Source organism: Oculina patagonica, chromosome 1 (assembly GCF_052425735.1).
Source record: "Oculina patagonica isolate OP01 chromosome 1, crgOcupat, whole genome shotgun sequence".
NCBI classification, from domain to species: domain Eukaryota; kingdom Metazoa; phylum Cnidaria; class Anthozoa; order Scleractinia; family Oculinidae; genus Oculina; species Oculina patagonica.
The window spans coordinates 15,562,700-15,589,705 of NC_135758.1; the positions used below are offsets into that span (position 1 = coordinate 15,562,700).

General features: G+C 39.3%; 1 protein-coding gene and 3 long non-coding RNA genes across 6 annotated transcripts in view; 2 read left to right on the forward strand and 2 right to left on the reverse strand.

The window, feature by feature from the left end:
* Positions 1-27,006, reverse strand: part of LOC144658643 (death-associated protein kinase 2-like) — a 125,164-nt gene that overhangs the window by 51,233 nt on the left and 46,925 nt on the right. For all 3 annotated transcript variants that reach the window (XM_078519107.1, XM_078519114.1, XM_078519122.1), the window contains exons 5-6: positions 19,303-19,351; positions 12,230-12,256 (exon numbers count right to left, since the gene is read on the reverse strand). In XM_078519107.1, coding sequence (XP_078375233.1) covers positions 12,230-12,256; positions 19,303-19,351 — 76 coding nt within the window. The remainder of the gene's footprint in view (positions 1-12,229; positions 12,257-19,302; positions 19,352-27,006) is intronic.
* Positions 6,514-7,427, forward strand: LOC144658392 (uncharacterized). The gene is made up of 2 exons (XR_013571688.1): positions 6,514-6,860; positions 7,222-7,427. It is a non-coding gene; the product is annotated as an uncharacterized LOC144658392 (long non-coding RNA).
* On the reverse strand, positions 7,781-9,565 carry LOC144658400 (uncharacterized). Its single transcript, XR_013571697.1, has 3 exons — positions 9,270-9,565; positions 8,443-8,877; positions 7,781-8,405 (listed from the first exon to the last, which is right to left on the reverse strand). It is a non-coding gene; the product is annotated as an uncharacterized LOC144658400 (long non-coding RNA).
* Positions 17,185-20,637, forward strand: LOC144658942 (uncharacterized). Its single transcript, XR_013571806.1, has 3 exons — positions 17,185-19,207; positions 19,252-19,356; positions 20,551-20,637. It is a non-coding gene; the product is annotated as an uncharacterized LOC144658942 (long non-coding RNA).

The window sequence follows — 27,006 nt, forward strand, 5'->3', positions numbered from 1 at the left end:
GAGCGCGCGCTGTATTGCGTGTACAGTATAACTGACGCTTTCTGAACACGCCAGATGGCAAAAAACTTTCCTTTTGTGCACTTCTTCAAACTCGCTAAATAAGATGAAACATTAAAAAAAATACCGAAAAACTTCCTCACTTATAGTTGACTTTACATCTGAGAGTCAATCAGATTAAACTGAATCCAGGAAAAGCAGTTTTTGTGGTTACCAAGGTAACCATTATGCTACCATCTGGGTAAGTAAGGGCCTGTTTACATGATTCCGGAATGACTTTCATTCTGGAACGAAACTCATTCCGGAATGAAGTTCGTTCTGCATTTACATGGCAGAGTCGACCGGTTCAACCAAAGGCATTTTCACGTGCGTGGTTTTCGCGCGTGATCAAAACAAGGTGGCGCATGTTTCGCGCAAACATGTTTTTGTGCCCATTAATGGCCGCATCTGAAATTTTAACGAGCAATTTTAACATAGAGCTGCTTCTTTGGGCTAAACAGTAAATGCTATTACGTTTTTCGTTCTGATTTCAAACTGTGGAGTCCGTATGCGGTTTCATGAGTTGCGGTTTCATCTCGGAACGAAATTCGTTCTGTGTTTACATGATACCAGAATGAAATGTCATTCCAGAACGAAACTTTCATTCCGGAATGAAAACCGGAATGAACTCATTCCGGAATGACTTGACTTTCGTCTCGGTATCATGTAAACAGATACAGAGAAATGTATGAGGATGGAATGAACTCGTTCCGGAATGAAAGTCATTCCGGAATCATGTAAACAGGCCCTAAGTGTAAGTGTAAGTGTAAGTGTAAGTAGGACTTTCCGAAGCACGAAGTAAGAACGAGAGCGTACCGAAAGGGTACGAGGATTTCTCAAGTTCTCCTGGTAGCTTTTTACGATTACAATACTATTCTTTAGAAGGATACGGTGATGAATTGTTAGGATTAAGTTATATATGAGGATTCCGATAAAAAAAGCCATTTTCACAATCATAATGGCGCGTTCGAACTGTCCACGATCGACAATCGACTGCTTTGATAAACCGCTGGCGAACGTAGTTGGAACATGATGCTTGGCACGTGCATATGGGCGAACGTAGTTGGAATATGATGATTGCCACGTCCACGAGGCCGAACGTAGTTGGAACAAAATGCTTCGCACGTGGATATTGCTTCGAAGTAATATTTTCCGAAGCACGAAGGAAGAACGAAAGCGTACCTGAAACGGCACGAGGATTTACCTGAAAGCTTCTGGCCATGCATAAAACTCTTTCCCGTACTGTCCTTTGAATATCGTTTCTTCAGGAACGATGGCTTAAAAAATTACCAACAAGCAGCTATTTCAAAAAGAAATAGGGTTTCGTTTCCAGATTGCGGTAGGGTGAGAATAGCGTAATCTTGAGCTTTACTTCAAGGAGATAAATGTTGTTCGACATGGCAGTTGCACAGCTTGCTATACGAAACTGTCCATACGAAATTTGATGTTTTAACAGAACTTGACTGCCTTCTTTTTCGTTCTGAACTTTTCGTGCCGACTCGAATGTTTTCGCGATTCACGTGACACTGATCACGCAACTCCGGATACGTCCACGCGAGAACCCATGCAATTTTGCGTGTATTCGCGCGGCTTGTGACGTCGAAGATGCCGTTAATTTTCCTATACACATTTATACATTAATCTGTTACATGAATTGAAAAAAACTTTGTAACTCTCCTGCATATATGCCCTTCTCTTCAATCAATTTGCCCGTTTTCGGGGCACGCTAGCACTTCCGTGCGAGCAAACACGGCGGATATGCCATGTCATCACGCTTTTGTTTGCGTTGCAAACACTCTGATTGGTGGAAGTTTTCTTCCGTTTTAGAATATAGCTAGAATGTTTACTTTACAATTAAACGCTAAAAGAGCTTACTCTAGTTTTTTTCCAATACATCGCTTTAATCAAACCTAAAACAATTGCAGTCGTCGGATATTTGTATTTGTAAGGAATCTCAATATTTTTTGGTCTTGCTGATTAATATCTTTCCGATATTTGAAGAACATGCCTTCGGTCAAACTTATTTACTTTGTGGTTGCGAGCGTTCTCCTGATTGGATAGTAGCCTCCACTGTGTAAATAGTTCACCTCGAAATTTATTCTTCGTCCGATCGCTACAAAATTTTGGTAGAATGCGTGACAAAGTTATTACCCAATCCCCCCGCAAATTTGAATGTGGCCTACACGACAAGAAGGACGTAATAATAGAATGTCTATTGATCTTGATCGTCAACTGCGAAATACATAATAATAGTTGAAAACTGCATAGTGTCTTTTATGCTAGAAAAAATTGTTAATGTTCCAAAATGACGCTAAATGGCGGTATAAAACTGCTCCGACGTTTCGGCAATACTGCCTTCTTCAGGGTGGCACGAAGAAATAACGAGTCCGTTATTTGTAGTCGTGTGCCGTTTTGAAAATGTTTTGAAAATGTTCCTGGCACGCGCCAAAAACTTGCGCGCGCGTGTGTGTAATTTATATGAATGAAAAGTCGCGATTCATCCCTTGGGGAGCGAGCGTTTGAAACTTGAAGATTTGTCTCATCTCCTCTCGTTGGCGGACGTCTTTCTTTGATAGCCCTGATTTGAGTATGGCGACCCGAGCGTACGCGTCATCAAGAGAGTGGCCTGGGCTGTTAAAATGAAACGCTACAGGCAAGTCATTCCTCTTGTGAAAAACATCGACGCGGTGTTCTCGAAAGCGGTCAGCCAATCTGCGGCCTGTCTCCCCGATGTAGACTGTCGCAGGGCATTTACGGCACGAAATACAATAAATGACGTTATCTGTGGTGCATGTAAAATGCCCTGTGATCTTGATTTGTCCTCCTGGTGATGGTGATGGGCAGGGCAGACGTAAGGCAGCTTCTACACCAAGAGCTCTTCTATTGGCTGGAAAGAACACAAACCAGACCGCGACTAACAGAGTGCCAATGGTCACAACATATCATCCCAAGAACACGCCCGTCAGTAACATATTAAGCCGCAACCATAACATCTTGGCAGATGATGATTCCACCAAACTCATCTTTTCGCAACCGCCTCTAAAGGCTTACAGACGGGCCAATAACCTGAGGGACCTGTTAGTCCATTGCGACTTTCAAGCGCAACCAGAGCAAGAACCGGGCACCTTCCCCTGCGGTCGTACCATCTGCCGTACTTGCCCCCACATCAACCAGTCCGCCTCAATCCCATCACCAGGAGGACAAATCAAGATCACAGGGCATTTTACATGCACCACAGATAACGTCATTTATTGTATTTCGTGCCGTAAATGCCCTACGACAGTCTACATCGGGGAGACAGGCCGCAGATTGGCTGACCGCTTTCGAGAACACCGCCTCGACGTTATTCACAAGAGGAATGACTTGCCTGTAGCGTTTCATTTTAACAGCCCAGGCCACTCTCTTGATGACGCTCGGGTCGCCATACTCAAATCAGGGCTATCAAAGAAAGACGTCCGCCAACGAGAGGAGATGAGACAAATCTTCAAGTTTCAAACGCTCGCTCCCCAAGGGATGAATCGCGACTTTTCATTCATATAAATTACACACACGCGCGCGCAAGTTTTTGGCGCGTGCCAGGAACATTTTCAAAACATTTTCAAAACGGCACACGACTACAAATAACGGACTCGTTATTTCTTCGTGCCACACTGAAGAAGGCAGTATTGCCGAAACGTCGGAGCAGTTTTATACCGCCATTTAGCGTCATTTTGGAACATTAACAATTTTTTCTAACTGCGAAATACAACCGATGAATCGATCGAAATCGAGGTAAGAGTTGTGTACTACGTACAGTACGAACGCACATGGTCTGAAATGCAGTGAAGTGTTATTTATATTTATATTGCTTGGAATCAATATCTGAATTTTTCTCTGAGTATAAGGACATCGTTATATTTTGCAGAAAAGGGTCATAACGACCCGTTGCCTTTATTATGTTTTCCCCCTTATTAGGACCAGAGGTAAACCAAAAACACATTTAGACCCGCCAACATCAATATCTGTTATTTGTTTTGCAAGAAAGCCTACGACAACTACCTTCTCCAAAAATCTCTCAGAAAATCTTTAACATATTTTTGTCGATCTGATTTCTTGTAAAATAATTGATGAAGGCGGGAGTGGGGGGACTACTTTCATCATTACTACACTACTGATGAACATTCCAGAACCATTTTAGCTATTCACAATTTCCTCAGTTCGACTGTAAACACAAGTCTGTTGAAATATCGGTAACCACATGACCTCTTAGAGGGCTGTTATTTTACATATGGAAAGAATCTCAAAAGCCTACGCGTACAACTAGCGCGCACTGTTTTCTAGTCAGATGAATTGCGCATGACTTCCAGTTTGCAGAAAAAATCTAAATACTTGGCGGTCTTTAATTTGATTCACTTTTTTTGATGTTATATTTTTCTGACCTGGGTATGGACAAGTCAATATTTTAAATCTCTCTAAAAAATATTTTCCATAATGAAATGAAACCCATACTTACGTAGATACAAAATGAACAAAGATCATGAAACCATGAATGATTTTCTAATAACATGCAAAACATAAATTTTTTTAGACTTTTTCTTTATTGGTCACATGATCATGGGCGTGGCCCAATGACGTCATATTTACGTTCTGGGCTGAGTAAAAGATTTAACCATATTTAAACGAGAAAAAAAAATATAACCGTAAATGTCCCTAGCAACGGGTCCAAAAATATACGTTAGTGGGCCCTTAAAACAATTTGCAGTTCCATACCTTTTGGGCTACCCCTTCATCAGTGGAAAGTCAAGATTTCAGTTAAAATCGCTGGCTTGCGCCATGAAACCAAATTTGAGTTTAAAGGTGCGCGCAGGTTCTTTTGAATGCCACTGAGATGCTCCCCGAAGCGTTCTCTTATTAACGTCTCCGGCCTGTTTCCCTGGTGTAGACGGCGGAGCAACGGTGGCAAGAGATGGCATATACCAAGCCAGATGATTGACAGGTGAATGTATCCTTGATGATTATTGGGCATTGTGGACCCTGCAGGGTGCTGTCATGAGAAATGTAATGGCAAGTGCGGCAGCGGTTGTGTGTGCAAGGGAGGTTCCCACATGAGGACCAGGTTGGCTACGGTTGGTGGTGTGTACTAAGGTGTCTCGGACGTTGCGATCACAGCAAAAGGCTACCAGCGGCGGCTGAGGAAATATTTCTTTTGTTTGTGGGTCATCAGATAAAATGTTGAAATTGCTCAGGAGGATTCGCTTGATTCTTTCACTCAAAATGTGGAATGTGAGAACCATGGGAATTCAACTAAGGTCTCTACTTCCGAAGTCTTGATGTTTGATGACGTCATTGTGATTGACCCGTTGAATCGCGTCCACGTCACGCTGTAGAGAAGCAGCACAGTACCTACGTTGAACGAAAAAAGAAATCATTTGCTTGCCTTTCTTCAGAAAATCGGAGTCATCAGAGCATAGACGCCGAAGTCTTAGAAGTTGACTAAGGGGGAGACCATTTTTGCAGTGCCGAGGATGCAAAGATTGTTGGTGAAGATAGCTATGCGTGTCTGTAACCTTGTAGTGGATGGAGGTGCTGATGCGATCATTGGTAATGCATGCATTAATGTCCAGGAAGATGTCAGAAATAGAAATTGTGCGCGTAAACTGAAGGGCAGGATGGAAGTTGGACACGAAGTTGATGTAGTTATCAAGCTCCAAGCGGCTACAACAAGCAACTCCAAGTACATTGTCGTTGTACCGCTTGTGGAGTTGGGGTACAAAGCCAGTGTACTGGCGTGCGATTTGTTCCTCGATATAGCCCACAAACAAACACGCGTAATTGGGGCCCATCTTGCTGCCCATAGTGACTTCCGTTTGTTTGTAAAATTCGCCATTGAAGGTGCTCAAACGTGTGGGCGAACTCCTCTAAATGTAACATTGATAAGCTGCAATCTGTACAGAACTTCGCATGTAGAATTGCAAGTGGTGCACGGAAATTCGATCGTTGGTGTCCTTTACGTAGGTGTCAAGGTCACGGATGAGGGGCACATGATGCGAGGTACGAGGCAATGTTCTCAGTAGGACAGTTGCATGCTGAGACCACTGGTCTTCCGGGATTGCCTGCCTTGTGGATGTTAGGAAGCAGATAAAACCTCGAGGTTTTAAGCAAAAGCATCATGTTGATCGTTGACTTTAAGACTTTGGAAGTAGAGACCTTAGTCGAATCCCCTTGGTTCTCACATTCTACACTTTGAGAAACCACTTTGAGTGAAAGAATCAAGCATCAACATCTTATCTGGTGACCCACAAACAAAAGAATAATTTCCTCAGCCGCCGCTGGTAGCCTATTACTGTGATCGCAGCGTTCGGGACACCTTAGTACATACCAGCGACCATAGCCAACCTGGTCCTCATGTGGGAACCTCCCTTGCAACCACAACCGCTTCCGCACTTGCCATTACATTTCTCATGACAGCATCCTGCAGGGTCCCCAGTGCTCAATAGCCCTTTTTACAGTTCCCGGCGCCATATTGGAATAGTAACCGCGCAGACATGATAGCGAGGCTACCGGTGACCCGTGGCTGAGCGTGAAGAGAGATTACAGTGAGGATTCGGCAATTAGCCCGTGTTTTTTCGCGTTTTTCGGAACATAAGCGAAAGTTTTGATTCTAATAATACTCCTTCGTCATCTTCTAAGATGAATGGAAAATATTGGGCCGCTTTTGGCTGTAAAAAAGGCTAGTAAGCTTCTCAGGGGCTATCAGTTGTTTTCGCTGCGTAACAAAACACAAGGAGATCCAGTGAAGAAATCGCATCCATGGTGTAATCTGATAAGACGCCAGCATGAGCATGGTGAGGACAATTTTCTTCGTCTTTAAAGCAATTTTTCTTTGTACTAATCATTACTAAAAAGGAAATATACACAGCTCTCCTGAGCAAGTCGTTGGGATCAGAAAGAAAGGTTTTTAACATGCAATGTTTACAAAACTTTTGTTTACTTGCTCTTGATGTTTAATAATACTTTACATTACACAATGCCCAATTCTTGAAAGTTTTCAGTAAAATAGTTATCCCAAATCAGGAATTATTCTCAATTTTGCAGACTTCTTTTTTTTTTATTTCTGAGTGTGGTAGTTTATTTTATATTGGTTAGAGCTGCTTTCAGGTGAAGTTATAAGCTTGGTTTAAATAAAGTTTTAATATTATCTCATAGGTAAAGAGAAATCCCAGCAACATAGATTGTGAAACATTCTAAAAGGAGTCTGCCAGTTGAAAGAAGCTCAGAAAATCATCTATTCAAGTCAAGAAATGGAAAATAACACAAGCAGAGGGCAATTTTTTAAGAATAAAAAATGTTTTCATAGTTGAAATGACTGCATCAGCTACTAAGTTTTGAAATAAATCATTTGCAGTGTTGAATCAAGGTGTTTCAAAAAGCCATTTAACAGTTCCTGTTACTATAAAAAAGTATTACCAACCCAAACACTATGGTAAGGATTATTATTATGAGATACACAAAATGTGGACCATGTATAACTGGCAATAATGCTTGCAAGTCTAAAGTTATATTTACAAAAATTGCCTGAGGGAATGATAAAATCATTGCTATACTTTACATGTCCAGGGACAACTGTATTTGTTCTTTGTCCTTGCCTTATTCTGGCCTTAAAGGAATTTTATTGTCTATTTTGGAGAGAAAAGGCTTGCTTTTTCAAATTTTTTTTTTTAACACCACATTCTCAGACAAAACAAATTCCACCCCTACATATTGACCTGGTGTGGGAGACGCGGTGGCTAATGGTTAATGCACTCGACTCCCAGTCGAACGGCCCGGGTTCGAGTCCTGGTGGGGGAGCTGCGTTGTGTTCTTAGCCAAGACACTTTACTCTCAGTGCCTCTCTCCACCCAGGTGTATAAATGGGTACCAGCGAATTTACTGCTGGGGGATAATCCCTGCGATGGACTGGCATTCCATCCAGGGGGGAGTAGCAATACTCCTAGTCGCTTAATGCTACGGAAACCGGGATAAGCTCCGGCTGTATGAGCGGCACTTGGCTCGGACACAGACTTTACCTTACCTTTTACAGATTGACCTGGAGGTTACAACAAGAGAAATTCCTCTTCCCCATTGATGGCAGAATTTCATATGGACACCGAACTACAGCTAATCTAGCAGAGTTCCATCCAGCTTCATGATGAAGATTTTATTTTTTATTTTCTTTACTGTCTTATTTAAACAATACATTCATCTTAAACATTACATCAATATTTTCAATACTACATGCAGGACCTTAAATTTTATAGCTCCCCATTTGAGATAATAAACATTCAGAAATAGTGTTTAAAGTATTGACATACTTTCTGGTTTCAGTGTAAAAGATTTATGGGTGGTTAACCCTTTACTGTCAAAGAATGAACAGCCCTTAAACTTTACCAGGTCAATATATACACATGTACACAAAAGGAGATGTAACAGTAATTAAAATGTTTCCCTGAATTTGACCAAATTCTCTCATCTAGAGCTGATAGAAAAGTTGATTTTTAACCTCTTCTGGAGAAATAATACCAAAATGATGGGTTATCACTGATGGACGATTAAACTACCCTGGCTGTAATGTGGTTGAGACCAAACTTTGCCTGAAATTCAACCAGTTTAAATTCAATAATGCATTATTTTCTTTGCAGATCAATCAGACTTTTCATCAGGTGATTTAATAGGGTGCAATAATTCTCCTGGTTATGAGAAAAAAGTTTTCCCTTTTCTTTTACATTTTAATTTCTTGAGTAGATGTTTCTCTGTGCCTTCTTTTAAATAGTGACTTCCTTGTGTGATAATTTCACAATCCATGTTTACTGGAATAGCTTTCACCTATGAGACAATATTGAAAACGGATTTAAACTAAGCTTACAACTACCTAAAAGCAACTCTTTGTTATCAATAATCTATTTCTTTTATCAGACTCAAAATAAATACAGAAATAAAAAAACCGTAGGCAAAATTGGGAATAATTTCTGAATTGAGATATATATTTAAATGGAGACTTGTCAACAGAAGGGCTTTCCTAGATATAAAATATATAAAATATTATCAAACAACTTCAGTGATTAAGAGCAAGTAAACAAAAGTTTTGTAAACATTGCATGTTAAAAACCTTTCTTTCTGATCCCACTGACTTGCTTAGGAGAGCTGTGTATATTTCCTTTTTAGTAATGATTAGTACAAAGAAAAATTGCTTTAAAGACGAAGAAAATTGTCCTCACCATGCTCATGCTGGCGTCTTATCAGATTACACCATGGATGCGATTTCTTCACTGGATCTCCTTGTGTTTTGTTACGCAGCGAAAACAACTGATAGCCCCTGAGAAGCTTACTCGCCTTTTTTACAGCCAAAAGCGGCCCAATATTTTCCATTCATCTTAGAAGATGACGAAGGAGTATTATTAGAATCAAAACTTTCGTTTATGTTCCGAAAAACGCGAAAAAACACGGGCTAATTGCCGAATCCTCACTGTAATCTCTCTTCACGCTCAGCCACGGGTCACCGGTAGCCTCGCTATCATGTCTGCGCGGTTACTATTCCAATATGGCGCCGGGAACTGTAAAAAGGGCTATTATAATAATATAATAAAGGATGCATTCACCTGTCAATCATCTGGCTTAATTTGGTACATGTATCTGCCATCTCTCGCCACCATTGCTCCGCCGTCTACATCGGCGAAACAGGCCAGACACTAAGAGAATGCTTCGGTGAGCATCTCTCCGGCATTGAGAAGAACCTGTCGGGATTTCCTGTCGCAGAGCATTTTAATGCAAACGGACACACCCTGCAAGGCCCACAAGTCTGAGGGGTCATGCTCTGCGGCGGAAATAAACACCGCAAACGACAGGAAATGCAACTAATTTTCAAGCTGGGCACCAGTCAGTCGCACGGTCTGAATTCCGATTTTCGATATATTTAGGTTGTAAATAATAAAGATGGTAAATTTTTAGTTCGGTAATAAATAATGAAGATGAAATATTCAACATGACACGAGCATGGGACAAAGAAAAAATCTGAGTCCCCAACGGGAATCGAACCCATGGCCTCCCAGATACCGGTTGGGCGCTCTAACCAACTGAGCTACAAGAGACTCGTTGTGAGCTGGGCCATTTACTAGGTTAATAAGTGACACGCGTCCTGCATACTGCTAGGATCAGCAATGTCGAAATCATCAAATGTGTAGCAAATAATAAAGATGGTAAACTTTAAGCTTGGTAATAAATAATGAAGATGAAGTATTTAACATAAAACGAGCATGGGACAAAGAAAAATCTGAGTCCCCGACGGGAATCGAACCCATGGCCTCCCAGATACCGGTTGGGCGTTCTAACCAACTGAGCTACGAGAGACTCGTTGTGAGCTGGGCCATTTACTAGACATTGCTGATCCTAGCAGTATGCAGGACGCGTGTCACTTATCAACCTAGTAAATGGCCCAGCTCACAACGAGTCTCTCGTAGCTCAGTTGGTTAGAGCGCCCAACCGGTATCTGGGAGGCCACGGGTTCGATTCCCGTCGGGGACTCAGATTTTTTCTTTGTCCCATGCTCGTGTCATGTTGAATACTTCATCTTCATTATTTATTACCGAGCTTAAAATTTACCATCTTTATTATTTACTACAAACTTGATGATTTCGACATTGCTGATCCTAGCAGTATGCAGGACGCGTGTCACTTATCAACCTAGTAAATGGCCCAGCTCACAACGAGTCTCTCGTGGCTCAGTTGGTTAGAGCGCCCAACCGGTATCTGGGAGGCCATGGGTTCGATTTCCGTCGGGGACTCAGATTTTTTCTTTGTCCCATGCTCGTGTCATGTTGAATACTTCATCTTCATTATCTTTAGGTTGTCGCACTTTTTAGTGCAGAATGCACTTTTGTGATGGTTTGGTGGGCTGTCGTCTTCTAAACCCCTAACGCGCTAATGTGTAAACTTTTAATCACCAATTAATTAATTAATATCAATTAATTAATTATTCCTTGTGGAGGGGGTGAGGGTGGGGAGCACCTGACCGTACCCCTAGGTAAAACCTGGAGCACATCTACGTTACTTTCATATGAAGATCTCAAACGTATATATTTGTTTCAGAAAACCCTTTGCTCTCTTTGTGGTACTACTCAACGTAATTTACACCAAACGCATGCGCAGATTAGTCCACGTTGTTTTCTGGAACTATCATAAACATCGCTTGTATTGCGTGTTTGCGGTAGGCTTCCTGCAGACTTCTTGGCGCCAAGTAAAAACCGCAAATTAATTAAATTCGATTTTGAGACTTCCACAGTGCTTTCGTAATTAGGTATGCAAAAACTTGCACCGGGATTTTTTGGCGTGAACACCTGATAACCAGGAAACAAATATCCTAGCTGTACTGCGCTTTAAAAAACCTGTCGAAAAATATGTTTTTTGATTAGATTTGTTTCTTTAGTTTTTGAGAATCGTCTTTCGTGCAGTCTAAACCGTAACTTAATTAAATTAAACAAATGTCATCGATGCCGCCGTAAAACAAACAAAAAACAAAAGTTTCATGTTATCGCATTTTCAAGGAAGACAAAAGTATTTTGTTACAAACGAACAAAAGTGTCGTGTTACGTTTGCAAAGATTAGCGTAAGGAACACCTGGGAAAGAATACAAGTAGCCTGTGAACAGTTTTTCCGAAAGTAAAATAAAGCAAATAAACACGAACATATATAAAACATCATACTTTCAATTGTTCCATATTGCATTCTGCACTTACCAAATCATCGAGATTTTTTCTTGTGCGCGCACCTTTAAACTCAAATTTGGTTTCATGGTGTAAGTCAGCTTTTTTTAACTGAATTTTTGACTTTCCACTGATGAAGGGCTGAGCCTGAAACGTATGGAACTTTGAACTGTTTTAAAGGCACTTACTACTCATTTCGTGAGAATTTTTTTAATAATTGTGTTTTTTTACGATGTAGCAACCATAAACTTCTGCATTTGGTAACCATTTTTCTTTGCTAGTTGCCAAATGGTGACTTACTCTGAGCGCTACTTAACGATGGTAGAAAAACAACTTTATGCAAGGCTTAATTACAACAGATTTATTCCAGTAAGTTTAAGTAGTTAAGAAGAAAAGACAATAATTTCTTCTGCGTTACAAAAGTAGCAACTACATACTAACTTAGGAACTGATATAAACTTGTATAGGTGTATACTCACAAGATGTATGTCAACACTCCTATTGCCCTGAAAATATAAAACCACAGAAGAAAACATCGACATTATCAGAATCGTGCACTATTGAATATTAGTATAATTTGCAGAGGTGAATTCAATTCTGATTGGTCGAGAAGCTCGGACTATGTCGCAATATTCACCGCGCTAGGCGGTGAATATAGCCTCTCAAGGTTTGGCTACTAAGCCATGCCACGTTTGCCATCTAGGCCAGTGAACATGGCGGCATTTGCTGAATGAAAATTTCTCTTTAAAAGAAATCACTCCGAGTACTGGATATTTAAAACATTGGGAATTTTGAAAATTATCTACCAGGGCTTTTGGACCGAAAATATTATCAAGAGATGGTTTTCAAGGCATTAGAATTGATCGTAAACACGGTGGTTTTGGAGATCGCACACAGGCGGCCATGTACTCAGTCCGACTGGCAAAACATTATTTAGTTCTCTTCTCACCGGAGCTAGTAATTTCGAGAGGATTCACACAATTGCTCAGAAGTCACAACGATTAAACAAAGGTACCAGATATCTATATTTTTCGTAGTGTTTGTTTTGTTCCGTTTTATTGCTAAAACTTGAGTGTAAATTACGATTTCAATCGATGAATTAAACTGGTTTACACGTATGCAAACGAGCACTTGTGTTTGTTGTTTTCGTGTTTTCTATTGTTATTTTGCAGTCTTGATATTCACCTCTGAAAATTATACTAAAACAATTATTCGCCTCAGGCTCAGTGATTATTGTTGAATAATCCCCTCGACTTCGCCTCGGGGATTATTCAACAATTAAATATAATTGTCAAGTGTATGATTCTAATCTATTACTATTTTATTAATAATTTACATCGGCCCTGTATATTATAAGAATTAGAAATTTCTGTCTACTAAATCTAATATATCCCATCATATAAAATTAGTCTCTTTCATTTATACATTGTAGTGTTCCATTCTTACTACACGGGAGTATTTTGCTTTTGTGTTCTACGCCGCGATTTCTTGTTAAAGGAGAAGTTCACTCCAGAATGGCCATTTATTTTCTTTGCGCCAATAAAAAGTTTATACAAAGGTATGTTATTCACCAAAATTTCAGCCTCCAACGTGCGCTATAACCCTACGAAATCTTTCTTTGAAGTAGCCCAAAACTCGACAACTGAACGCCGCCATTTTGGAGCCTGGTAATGTATGCGTGACGTCAAAGAGCTCAGCCTGAAGTTTAGCGGGAAAATTTTAATAGTCGAAACTCCTTGTTTCTTTGTAGTGGCGTTTGTTTGTCAAAATACATATGAGATACAAAAATATTTTCGCCGTCTTTCAATATTACTCAATATTACTCAATAAGAATGGGTAGGGACGAAAAATTACTGCCAAAGCAAACACAAATATTTGTGTGTTCCGAAAGCTATACGGGAGACTGCTTTGAAGAAGATCACAGAGACAGTCGTCTCCTACGTGAAAATACCCACGTGCACACAAAAAAGAAAGAGCCAGACGCAATACCAACCAATGATGAGTTTATGTTATTTCACTTTATAGGAAAACTTTAACTTAACTTAATTATTACTTGTTTGTATCTTTTTCTATGTCTTTTTCTCCTTCTATATTTATTTACATGTACAACCCAGTCATTGCATCCAAAATTTTTTAACAACTTAGCCCGTTTTGTTATTTCTATTCTGAGAAGTGTTGTTGCCAATTTAAGTCAAATTTGTTCATGCTGTATATATTTGCCGTCGTCGTATTTGCTCGATTAAACGCGGATCACCGATTAAACTCCGGCTTCGTATTAATAAACGCCGGGTCAAAAATGCTAACTTTTAAATAAACGCCAGGGACGTTTGATCGAGGTCCCGGCGTTTATTTGCGGTCGAGCAAACAAGTAAATATATTCTCTTAAATAGCACTGCTACGACAAACTGGTACGGTTTGCTTCTCTGGTAATTTTTTTTATAATGTTCAAGGAAAGGCCGGCGTAAAATAACTAGGATGGATGCTGTAAACAAAATGAAACAGCAATGTTCGCGTTCGTGTTGTCATGACTGACGCACTGTTGTTTATAACAGTGAACGTTTATAACTCTTATAACTGCGGAGGACGTTGGCGACATTGCCGTTTATGTACTCATTGGTTGTTTATGTTCTGCAGTTCGGTTTGTAACAAATCTTGATTGCAACCTGCACGTGCCGTTGGCGTGTGCAATACTATTACTTTGGTAAAAATCATCCTCGGAGACCCAAGAGCAGTTTGTCGGCCGGGACGACGAGAAAAATCGTGGTTCTCGGTACTGAAAAAGAAAATTGCACTTCGTTAATAAACACCGGACCCCGCCAAGTTTGAAATAAACGCCGTTTGATTTGAAAAAACACGGTAAGCAAAATTACTAACCTCCATTCTTTCCTTATTCTTTCGCCTCCTTTTGCTTGCATGTCGTTTGAAGGGGATTTCTTAAAAGGAAATCTCCTTCTTACAGAAGGAGATTTCTTAAAAATGGTTTATACTTGCGTCTGGCTTTTTCTATCTTTTGTGGGTATTTCCACGCAGGAGAGTGCATCTCTGATCTACTTTGAAGCAGTCTTCCACATAGTTTTCGGAACACACAAATATTTTTGTCCGCTTTTGAGCAATTGTTCTTTTAAATCTCGGAAGACGGTGAAAATAAACACCTCTTTTTGTTTTTCTTGGAGCTCTGTGTGAGCAAAATGGTGCTGCACAAACAGGCATTTTGACAAACAAAAGCCAATACAAAGAAGTAAGGAGTTTCGAGTATTTAAATTTCCCCGCCAAACTTCAGGCTGAGCTCTTTGACGTCACGCATACATTACCAGCTACAAGATGGCGGCGTTCAGTTGTCAAGTTTTGGGCTACTTCAAAGAAAGATTTCGTAGGGTTATAGCGCACGTTGGAGGCTGAAATTTTGGTGGATAACGTATCTTTGTATAAACTTTTTATTGGCGTAAAGAAAATAAATGACCATTCTGGAGTGAACTTCTCCTTTAAGTTAAACTTGATTTTTTTTGATTGCCCGAAACAGATCCTGCCGATCGTGCGACGCCATAAAGCGATGACGTCATCGCTTAAAAACAAGAGCTTATTTAATTATCAACATGTCACGAAATAACACATTCTTATTCTGTCAGCGGTGTGGCGTCACTTGCTTGGGGCGCGCGCGTTCAAGGTGGCTAGTAGCCTGAATTTCAGACATCCCTCTGTGCTCGCCTGCTTGCCAGAAGGAACGTCTGAACACATTCGGGCCTAATGCCGTCCGGTGACGTCACTACGCTTTGGTGTTAATTCATGCGGAAAAGTTTCTGTCGAGGCCATGAAATTGTGAAAGAGAAATCGCTTAAATAAAGGATTACAGGGTATAAAATTGTTTTAATAGTAAACTATTAAAAACCTTGAGACAAATGAATGATATTTTAATCGACTGCAGCCTATATTCTTTTACGGAAGCGATTTAATCTAAACTGATTTGCTTAATTAGTTATCTACTGTTATCTAGCGATCAAAATATAATATGTTACGCAACGGACAAATACAACACACTCGTGAGTACTTTAATAAATAAATCAATTTCGACGGTTTCAGAGGCATCAAGAAACGGAATTCAATACAAAAATATCCTACTTGACCGTGGGCACTGAGTTCAGAAATCACTGGCTCATCGAGGCTGCAGGACATAAGCGTCGAGCGGCTTTGTTGACAAAACAAGATTACATATAAATTTGGCAAAACACTGCACTGCATGTCGAAGCGACGAATGCCGCCAAATTAAAACCTACCGATTTCCATTACTATTCTTCATCCGTAGGTAAACTAATAAAGTAATAAACTCAAGGTAAATGACTAATCAATTCATTTCTGGGAAGGTGAATTCTTTCGAACTCTTTCCAAACGTTTTCAAATTACAATCCTCGCGCGGTAAAATTCAGTCATAATTTCACATAATTATGCAAATAATTTTTAAATCAACCAATCAAAATCACTACCCGGTTTTCGGGTAGTGACGTCACCGGACGGCATTAAGCCCAAATGTGTTCAGACGTTCCTTCTGGCAAGCAGGCGAGCACAGAGGGATGTCTGAAATTCAGGCTAGGTGGCTAGTACCAGTTTTCAGGTTTTTGACTGACCTTTGGAAGAAAATGGTCAAAAAATCAATTAAAGATCATAACAAAATTTTTGTATGATTAAATTACCCATTGTGTTGTTGTTACAAAATACCAATAATTACGTCATCAGTGGTTACCATGGCAACGATAGCAAATGATTTTTAGAACCCTTTTTCAGCTTCCAGTGCTTATATCTTGAAAATTAACTCGATGACCCCCATTTTTTTTCTCCTGATAACTTTTGGCATCTGAAAAAGAAACTGTATAATTATTTTAAAAAATTTCTTCGAAGCGGGCAATTTGTAAGTAAAAGGGGCAATTTGTAAGTAATTAAAAATTCCTTGTTGTTTCCTTTTCATAAAAGGAAAATATTAGGGCAATAAAAATGGGGGTCATCGGGTTAGTTTTCTTGCTAAAGCCTTCGCGAACTCAATAATTCCCACGTGCATTTCCGCGCACTTTAAAATTTCGATTTTAAAAGTTTGGTTTTTACTCATGCTCAGTTCCGACTACCGCTGATCTTTGCGGGCACATATGCGCGCAACACGCGTGGACTTCCCCTCGCTTTGTCTGCGAAACTTTTTCGGCTAAGGATTTCATGGGATTTAGCCAGTTTCAGTTGGCGCCAGTTGTGCCTCTTAGGTCTTACTTTTTAATAAAGTATTTCTTTGTCTGAATAATCATGTGTTTGAGAGCGAACTCAAATAAACTGAAACGAAAAAAGTGGAATTGACTCACGATCTCCGACAAGATCGATCGTAGCACATGCGAATTTGCTTTTGTAACTCGAGCAGTGAGATCCAAAAACATTTTGACTGACGAATATTAAGTTTACTTAAAATGTTCTTGTTGAAACAACTTCAGTTGAACGCGGAATTTTTTCTTAAATTGAAGAAAAGCAACCTCGCACTGGGCCGCCATGTTTGTTTTCCTTTTCAAATCTCGTGCGTGACTCGTGGGTATGAAGCGTGACGTGTGCGCTATAGTCACCAGACTTACCACGCAAGAAAAACTGGAACAAGCCACCTTAAAATTCACGCTCAAATGACGAATTCAACTATGTTCTGATAGTACCTCAAACCTGATTGGTGTAACAAACAAACATACTTCATCTACTCACACACTGACTCACTATACAGTATAAGTGACGTTTCTTAGAAGTGTTGAACGACGACAAAGCAAAAAGCTCGAACAAAATTATTTATTTAAACTAATAAACTTGTTCTGAAAATCATGTTTAGCCCATCTAGAGCTAGCTCGAGTGCGAGGTGTACGTGAATACAAACTGACTAATTTTTTTTTAAAGTAGCTCACTTTTACACTGAATAACTACAATGAAAAGAGACAATTTAGTGTACGTTGAAATTTGTTTAAACTGTGCACATGATAAGAAATAAAAAAATGACCACCGATTTATCCCAGATAAGTTTTAAATTTGCGTACGTGAGTAACCCATTTGAGTGCACCGAAGTTAAGACAAGAAAAGTGAGACGGGAATATTTGTCAAATATATATTGACGTTTCTTTTGTATAAAGCAGAACGATAAGGCGATCGCGAAACTGTTTTCTATTTGAACTCTTAATTAATTTTTTAGGCCGTGAGTTGTTCTGCCTCGAGATTATTATTGTTGTGCCGTAAGACATTCATTTTAACCATGATCGATTTAAATGTCTTGCACCTATGGGCCAGCATTAACATCTTTCTATTCTTAGACAGCAAAGAATTAACTCTTAATTAATGTTTAGGCCATGAGTTGTTCTGCCTCGAGATTATTATTATTTTTGTTGTACCATAAGAAATTCATTTTAACGATGATCGATTTAAATTTGTCTAGCACCTATGGGCCAGCGTATACATTTAAGCTTTGACCGCATATTTATCAGAATGGAAACATTGTTAACTACAGTGAAAATTAAATAAATGGGGAGCTCCGCTTTAGGCTTGCCTAAATCTATATATTAGATGTTATATAATGGTGCTTTTAAACACGGAGCGAGCCTATAAAAATGCCCCCTCCAGCACTTTGTTGGCTTCCATTTTAAAACATTGTGTCAGAGTAACGGTCAGGGTCATAAAACAGAAGAGCTCCGCAAATGTTGCTTTCATAATGCTATCCTTGTTCATTTATGTGAAATTAACAACCTCAAATACAGTATATGCTACCAATTAATGCTTTCCAACAGAAATTTTAACAATTCAATCCTGAAAATTAAAAATTCGTGTTCACCACGCACAAACACTGTTACGACATGAAAGCTCATACAGATAATGCATGAACGCATCAATTGTTTCACTGGACCAAGAATTTTAACAAGGTGAATAACGACGTTTGTGAGGTAATCTTTATCCGGCAAATTGTAGGTAAACCAGGACATTACGTTCTTTTCAAACGGAGATATTTAATATTATCGTGAAACGGGAACAATCCACAAATGCTACTGAAGCGAAAACTTTAAAACATTAAAGATTGAATTTATCTTTAGCTTAGAAAACGAGACAAGAAAGAGATACTGCAGACCCTGACATGAACTCAGTGTCTTTTACCTTCAAAATTTCAGTTGTATTATGAGCAAGTATCACTTTGATTAAAATGGCATTTCTGATTATTTTTCTTTCTTCACTTAAAGCGAGAAAAAAAAATTTAAGGATTAGGTAGTCTTATTGACAATGATCCAGATTAAGTGCTATACACAAAGTTTGTCAGGTTTTGGATTAATTGTTACTGCATCATATGTTTTATTCGTGACCCTCGTTTTTCGTTCAATTTATAACAATCTACAAGTACAGTCCTGTGATACTAATTGTTCATTCCTTTCACAACAATCACATTGTTGGTCCCGCAGTATCGCACAAACACTGTTACGACACTGTTTGACACTGTTACGACATTTTAAGGCAATAGCCTTAAAATGCTTGTGGACAAGACACACAGCCCAGAAGGTTTAAAACTTACCACATATCGGTTGGTGTTCCCACTGGCTCAAAATTGATAACTTCAGGAGCTGAGGTAAAAAACAAAGAAGTGTTACAAATTACAGAACACATAATAATTATAAATTCTCTTAAATACAGACACCGAAGGTACGGGGAAGTGTCCTATCTTGGAGGTGTCCATAAAACAGGGGTAGAGTTTATATCAGCTATATGTAACAGGGAGGTGTCCGTAAGAATGAACAAAGGAGAGATGGTTCAACTGTAGAGTCATGTTATTAAAATGAATATTTAATAACTCAGGATCAATTATTGTAGCCATTATCACAGTAGTACATATAAAGGCTGTGCTTTTTCCTTACTTAAAATTCCATTAATTTTACCCCCTTAGTTAATGTTATTTACCTTTGTGTATTTTTAACGCAGAAAATGAAACAAAATGTGTTCACAGAAGTTGCTATACATCAAGTTACAAGTGACCGAGTAGCTGCTTTCAACCTCTCCTAGCCTCTCCTGTAAACTAGCCTTAAGGTTCACAAAAAGAATCCTGGTTTCCTTCGTGATCCTGACAGGTCCCTCCCCCCAGTGAATCCTGGCAGCTCCCCCAGCAACCCTGCTTTAATTTGTAGATTTTTGTAGTTTATCCCACATCCTGACCGCTGCAGATCCCCAGCGAGATCACTGCAAGGATCCCAGTAGGATTTCCATCTGTCAAACTGTCAAGGGACCTTGTGGCATCTCAACCTGGAAATCCTGCCAAGATCCCAGCTGCAGTGGCTTTATCAAGTCTGTGTTTGAACCTTAAGAACCACTGCCTAACTCTGATTTCCATGCCATGAACTGATACATGTGTAGGAGTATTTCTCCCCACCTCCCCACCACCCGCTAGGTGGGATGCTACACTGCAGTCCATCACAGAGCTACCCCAAGCGTTAAATTTTCTGATACCAATTTGCACATGTGAGAAGGAAGAGGCACTGTAAGAGTGTGGTGCCTTGCCCAAGAACACAACATAGTAAGACAGACAAGGGTTCAAACCAGGACTGCTTGATCCACAGACCAGTGCGCCAACCATTAAGTAACTGCACAGGCGACCAAAGCATACTATATATAAGAGTTTGTACAGACTGAAAATTGAGCGTACCATGAGCATTTGCATGGATTTGAAAAGCAACCATAAAACTTGAAGCTTTGCCTTTAATTGTTAATCAGTTAACGGCGTAGAAATAATGTCTGATTTTTCTTTTACACCAATATTTTGTTAATTTAGATGCCCCAAGAAGATTCAGAGAAACCAAGTAGGAGAAATACATGAATAGTAAAGAAAATGTTAATCATATTGCGCCCCAAAGGAGAGAAGAATGGTCTCATCGTTTAAAAAAATGATTAAAGGGAGGAAGGAAAAATTTTTTAATGATAAAAAATAATTTTTGGGAGGTTAAAATAAAAAAAAAATTTTTTTTTTTATTTTTTTTTTTAGTATACATCTGACCCTTACGCCCGTTTGCAGAATGTAAAATCTTTTCTTCATAACACCTACATGGTGCTTCTGGTTTTCTTCTGCACCTCAACCTTGCAAATCCTTCCCTATAAGGAGGGATCGGCCCACTGTTACATGCGTAGGCAGAGTCACCAAGGATTACTGCTCCAAGAAATATGGCCTTTGTGCAATTTCTTCAAATGCAGTCCCAAGTGTACTCTCTTTAAGGACTCACAAGTTGTACTATCTTCCAGGACATCGGCTGCTAGAAATATATTGAGTAATCTGGCCCACAGACCATGGCAATTGAATCAATTGAAACGATTACAACGGGTCCAGAATGTATGTGCAGGATTTGTCAATGGTTGCTATGGACACGAAGAGGATTATTTGAAGCTTGGCTGCATATGGCTTCCCATTATAGAGAGGATGAAACTTGAACTCATTAACGCTACTTTCAAAGCTCTTTACTTTGAACATTGGCCAGACTATGTAAAACTGGAGAAGTACATCCCCACTAGAACACTCAGATCATCAAGTGAAACAAAGCTTGAAGTCCCCTTAACCAAGGGAACCTTCAAAGATAGTGCTGCAGAAACATTCAACTGCCTACCAGCAACAATTGGGAGCTGTAAAAATTGTACTATTTTTCAACGTGAAGTCAGAGCGCATTTGGGTAACATGGCATCTATTAGACTAAATGGATGAGGAATTTTATATATTTTTTTTCTTCTTTCTCACTTTACTGTAGACTTGTAATTACTATATTTCATTTCTTTGTTCTTTGTATTGTCCTTATAGTTTCACTTAATGTATAATTGTAATTGTAATTATCGTTGGATGTTGTCCTTCAGTAGCATTTTAAATAAAAATAGTAAAAGTTCAATTGAGGCCTTACACTACTGTAAAATGATATTAAAATCGAGTTGTTTAAAATCCAATCAAGTTGTTTAAAATCCAAGCTTTTGCCAATCCCTGATGATGGCGTAGATCGGCGAAAGCTTGGATTTTAAACGATTTTAATATCATTATTTTTTTTTTATTTTTTTTTTTTATTTATCAAAACTTTATTCAAAACTTCTGTGATAATTATCTGTGGTGCAAAACTATTTACAATAAATGGTTCTATGATTCTATGAAAAGCAAAATAGAAAACGAATAAAATCTGAGAAGCTTTTAAGATTGGAATGAGCGATTTAAAATGCAAAGGAAACATAATGGTTACATTGTGCGTTTGATGTGATCTGGCGTACTCGAATAGCAATCAAAAACAAAGAAAAACTATTTAAAATACACACTTTCTGCAATTTCAATGTCAATATCAGTGTTCTTAATATCTCGCTGTGGTCATCTTCGTGCCCTAGAGCATCTTAGACAAATGAGTGCAGATCTTTATAATGCAAATGAAATTCGGCTTCTGATCCTTGACATGGTTTTTGCATATTGCTCTCCTTTCTTGATGGCAATCAGCTCCGCTAGTCAACTGTGATACCTCAAGCATTCCTTCCCCATTCAGCCAGCTTTAAAGGTGTAAATGTTCCATGCTCAATGTCAAGAACTCTCATTGAGTACAGATGCTTTTTCTAATTATTATTATTATTATTATTATTATTATTATTATTATTACTAATGTTATTATTATAATTATTAGTGTTATTATTACATTATTATTATTATTTCTGCCGATAGGCAGCCTTCATATTCTTGAAAGCATTCGAGAAGTTTCGTTCGTTCGTTCGTTCGTTCGTTCGTTCGTACGGATTGTGAATCAGCCTATCAGCAATCCCCTTTAAAATACAGTACGAGCCCGCCAATCAGCATTCCCCTTATAATCGATGAAATTCACATGTGCTCCGTTTTGAAGGAAAGTTTAATGGCGTCTCGAACGGTGAATTCAGGACGATGTTTATCCCCTCTTGTAAATAAGAAACACATTTTTGGAGTTCAAAATGGAAAGAGCTAACCCTAGAGAACACTCGACCGCCTAAAAATAAGACACCAACGGTCTTCTAAGACCTAAACAGCAATGAAGCAGAACAGCACTATTTGGCCGAAAATTAATGAAGGTTTCAACAATGCAGCTCGTACAAAGTCAAGTCCAAATGTCTTCAAATGTTGATTTGCTTTATACTCGCTTAGCTGATTTCTTGAAACTGGATTCAATAATTTGGAAATTTATTTCCTCAATGCTTTCCGTGAGCATCTGGAAAAACGTAATGCATGCGTGTATTCCCGCACGCAACAGTGATGCAAGGAAGTCGAAAGTCGCTTGCTTCTAAAAGCAAATGTACCGTGTTTATTTAAATAAAATTTGGCCGACCTTTTAGTTTTATTTTGTATAGTCAGGTACCCAGGAGTCCAAAATGTGACACCCACGGGCATTTTTGTCTGATTTTTGGCAACATAGCTATTTTTACTAAATCGAGTACGCTGATTTCGAAAATCAATGTTGCCAAGCTTAATTCTCGCGTTAAGATGATATTTTGATGCATTTAATTATGACGTCATGGTCCAAATAAGGAATTTTCTTTCCTTTAGCTATTTTAAGCATAATACATCCAGAAATTCATTTAAAGCATTGTTAGTGTGCTGTAAAAATGATTTAAAGAATTTTCTGAGAGTTTTTACGCTGTTTCTGTGAAAATCAAGCCCTTCAGTGACAATTGACCACGCCCTCTTAAACAAAATTCACCCTATCGCGGGAACCTTATCACGGGTGTAGTTTTGTTATTTTGTCAAAGAACAAATGCGATTTTTGTATTAACAAATCGCTATAGTTGCAATAAGAAAGAAAAATATTGTCGTCGTGCCACGCTGAAGCTACGAGCTAGCGAGCATCAAGAATGACGCCATTACAATTTTCATATATCGAGTTTCCCTTGTTTCAGCATTTCGTTTAAGTTTTGTGGTAAAATAAATGGAAATAACATCATAGTTAATGTCGTAATATATCATCGTTGTTATAGTTAGAGATAAAACTTCTAATCCTCTAAAGTTATTTACGTTGGATTCTCTGAAGTTCCTGCCCATATCCACACTGTTGATGAGAGCTTAGCGCGATCGATGTGCCAGGAGAAGTAACAGCAAGTCTGTGCCTCGAGTGAAAACTATTATGTTGTCGACATGCCCGCTATGACTGACTGCATAAGGTACAAACTTCGTATCGGCTTCCTCTTGGTTGGATCTCAAAAAGGCTACATCTAGGCCAGGATATGAGAAAAATCCACTTCGTATGAAAAACCACCAGATATACTACGATTGCAAAGTCAGTGCCTGCGAGATAAGTTCATCTGAGAGAATCCGTGCAAAGTCCGCTTTGTTGTTTCCTAGTGCCAAAAATGCTCGCCACTTCATCGGCCGCAACTGAACCTCTCTTACGTACTTCAATGACTCCGCTCACAGGCCGCGCCGTGTTCTCGGAACGTCGACTTCTTGTCGTTGCTTTTATGGAGGTGCCTCCCATCGAGTAACACATCGATCCTCTGGTATCCAGGACCTTTCCGTAAAACAGTGTTCACGTAACATTCCGCAAACCCACCGAAAGCATTTGCATTTTTTGGTTTGCCAATAGCTGCCACCATAATTAGTATGCTGCCACCAGGGCGAAGCCATCGAAGAACAAACTGACTCTAGGCACTTGACCTTTTCTTCTGAGAACGTCTTCTAAAATTGACTTGTTTCACACTTGTGGGGTTCATTTCTGCGAGAAACAGTGGCACCGGCATTATGATCAGATGCTACAATATGATCAGATGCTACAATATGGCTTGCATGTTTATCTCGCGCCTGCCTTCATACACCGTCACTAGACAACATAGAATACTCTGGTTTCCATGCAAATTTAAAGTCTTTCTCTTTTTGCGGCTAGTTGCAGCACTTTTAACTTCATAAAGGCTGGCAAATAGAGGTGGATTATTCTTGCGAACAGGGTCACGAAAGTTTGTCTTCCATCCCTTCTTCCCGTTCCCGTTCTTCCTCTCGGTCTGAAGATAGTAGCCTCCATTCCACAAATCGTTCAAGCTGAGTCTGTCCCAATCGAAAGATCTTGTTTTATTTCTAGAGTCACGAGATCTTTCTTGGCAATTTTTTGCAATGTCTCATTTGTCCGTGACAAGAACAACCCGGATTTTGTTGTGTGGAATGTAGAGAATTCTCAGCTTCATTATCTTGCTTCTGTCTCTCCTTGCCACTCTCTTTGTGGATAAAAGCAGTCGTTATGGTGTATGTCAAACATCGCTGATGTTTGTGGAGCAATTCAATTACAACTTTCTATTAATACGCGTACAAGAATCACATTCATTTTTAAACAAAATGTTAACACTATACCCGTGATAAAGTGAATTTTTATGAGAGGGCGTGGTCAATTCTCACTGGACGGCTTGATATTCATAGAAACGGTATAAAAACTGTCAGAAAATTCTTAAAATCATTTTTACAGTATACTAATAATGTTTTGAACGAATTTCTGGATGAATTGTGCTTAAAATAGCTAAAGGAAAGAAAATTCCTTATTTGGACCATGACGTCATAATTAAATGCATCAAAACATCATCTTAACGCGAGAATTAAGCTTGGCAACATTGATTTTCGAAATCAGCGTACTCGATTTAGTAAAAATAGCTATGTTGCCAAAAATCAGACAAAAATGCCCGTGGGTGTCACATTTTGGACTCCTGGGTACCTGACTAATTTGTAATTCGTAGTTTACATTATGGAAGCGGCGTTGTGTAAAACCTTGAAAATTTTGCATAATCGGATTGATATTTGATACAAACTTAATACAATTTGTTTTCATTTATGTGCGTGGATTTGATCAAGATTGTGGACACCGGAACCCGCAACCGTGCCTCCATCAGAAAATATTTGTGAAGTTATTTTCTGTACATTCAAATATTTTTGAAGTGTTACTAACTATGGTTACGGCAGCACTTCACTTCTCATTGAGAACTTCTAGTTATATGTGAATGATGTTGATTAACGTATGCATCTTCAACACCAGCCGGGGGATTCACCAAGACGTTGGTTCGATCCACACAACCTGCAACGCAAGCGTACCCAACTATGTCATGGAACTTTGATGCGATTCTCAGGGTAATCAGCTCTTGCCGTAGACTTGGTATTGCAGGTATAACACGGTCTACGGCATTCCAAACCGTTGAAGTCGAAATCCCATGGCATGAATGCACAACATGATAAAATAAACGTCACGCATACATGCATTCACAGGTGATGATGTTTTACAATCATCCAATAAATTGAAATTTTTGTCATTTTATTTTTTAAATTTTTTTGCATAAACTACAAAACGTGCATCCAATACATTACATACATACAATATGATAGAATAAGTACATTAAATCATAATGAATTTCATTATTTAGCAACAGCAATAGAAAGGCCCAGGACTGATGTCCACATCAAGTCGATATGAAGATTGTGTGACCACAGGTAGCCCAAGCTCCTAAAGGAGCCGTCAACATATAGACAACATATGAAAACCCACTGGAATCGCTTCAAAACGCCCCCAAACGGCATAGAAACACAAGATTTACATAGAAGAGGATAGGTAAGTCGATTTTATCGGATATTTTCCCTTTATTTTGAATTATTTTTTACGATCGTTATATTCCCATACAAACCCTTATAACAACGTTATTACGCAATGTCATATGTAGTCTATATGTTGACGGCTCCTTTAGGAGCTTGGGCTACCTGTGGTGTGACATTGCCGTATTGAAGAGTAATCAAGTCAACACCGCTCACAAGTATCACTCACATGTAACAGAGTATGAGTCGAATAAATTATGAAAAAAGCTTATTAAAGTGGATCATGTTAAAAAAAAATACACGCCTTAACCTCACCATAGTAAACGGAGTGGCGACTAGAGCTCTCCCACGGTATCCCGCGATGGGATGGATTTGATTTACTCCTTGGCAGAGGCTTAAACGTACATCTGTGCCCCTACTTATTCGCGTGTTGCACCACTTTAAACCTGTTGGCAGCAACACGGACTGCCCTTGTGGCTAAGGCTCAGTCAGTTTGGCCGTAATAAACAAAGTTGCAGTCGGGGCAGTTGACTTTGTATATCACGCACCTTGTTTGTTGGGTGAAAGGCTTGTCCTTGGATCTTGGGAAGTGTGTGCGCAATGAGTTGAAAGGTTTGCATCCAACTTTAACGTTATTAGTACGCAACACTCTTGCATTCTTCTCAGAGACACCTGTGAGATGCGGAAGTGCAACAAAAT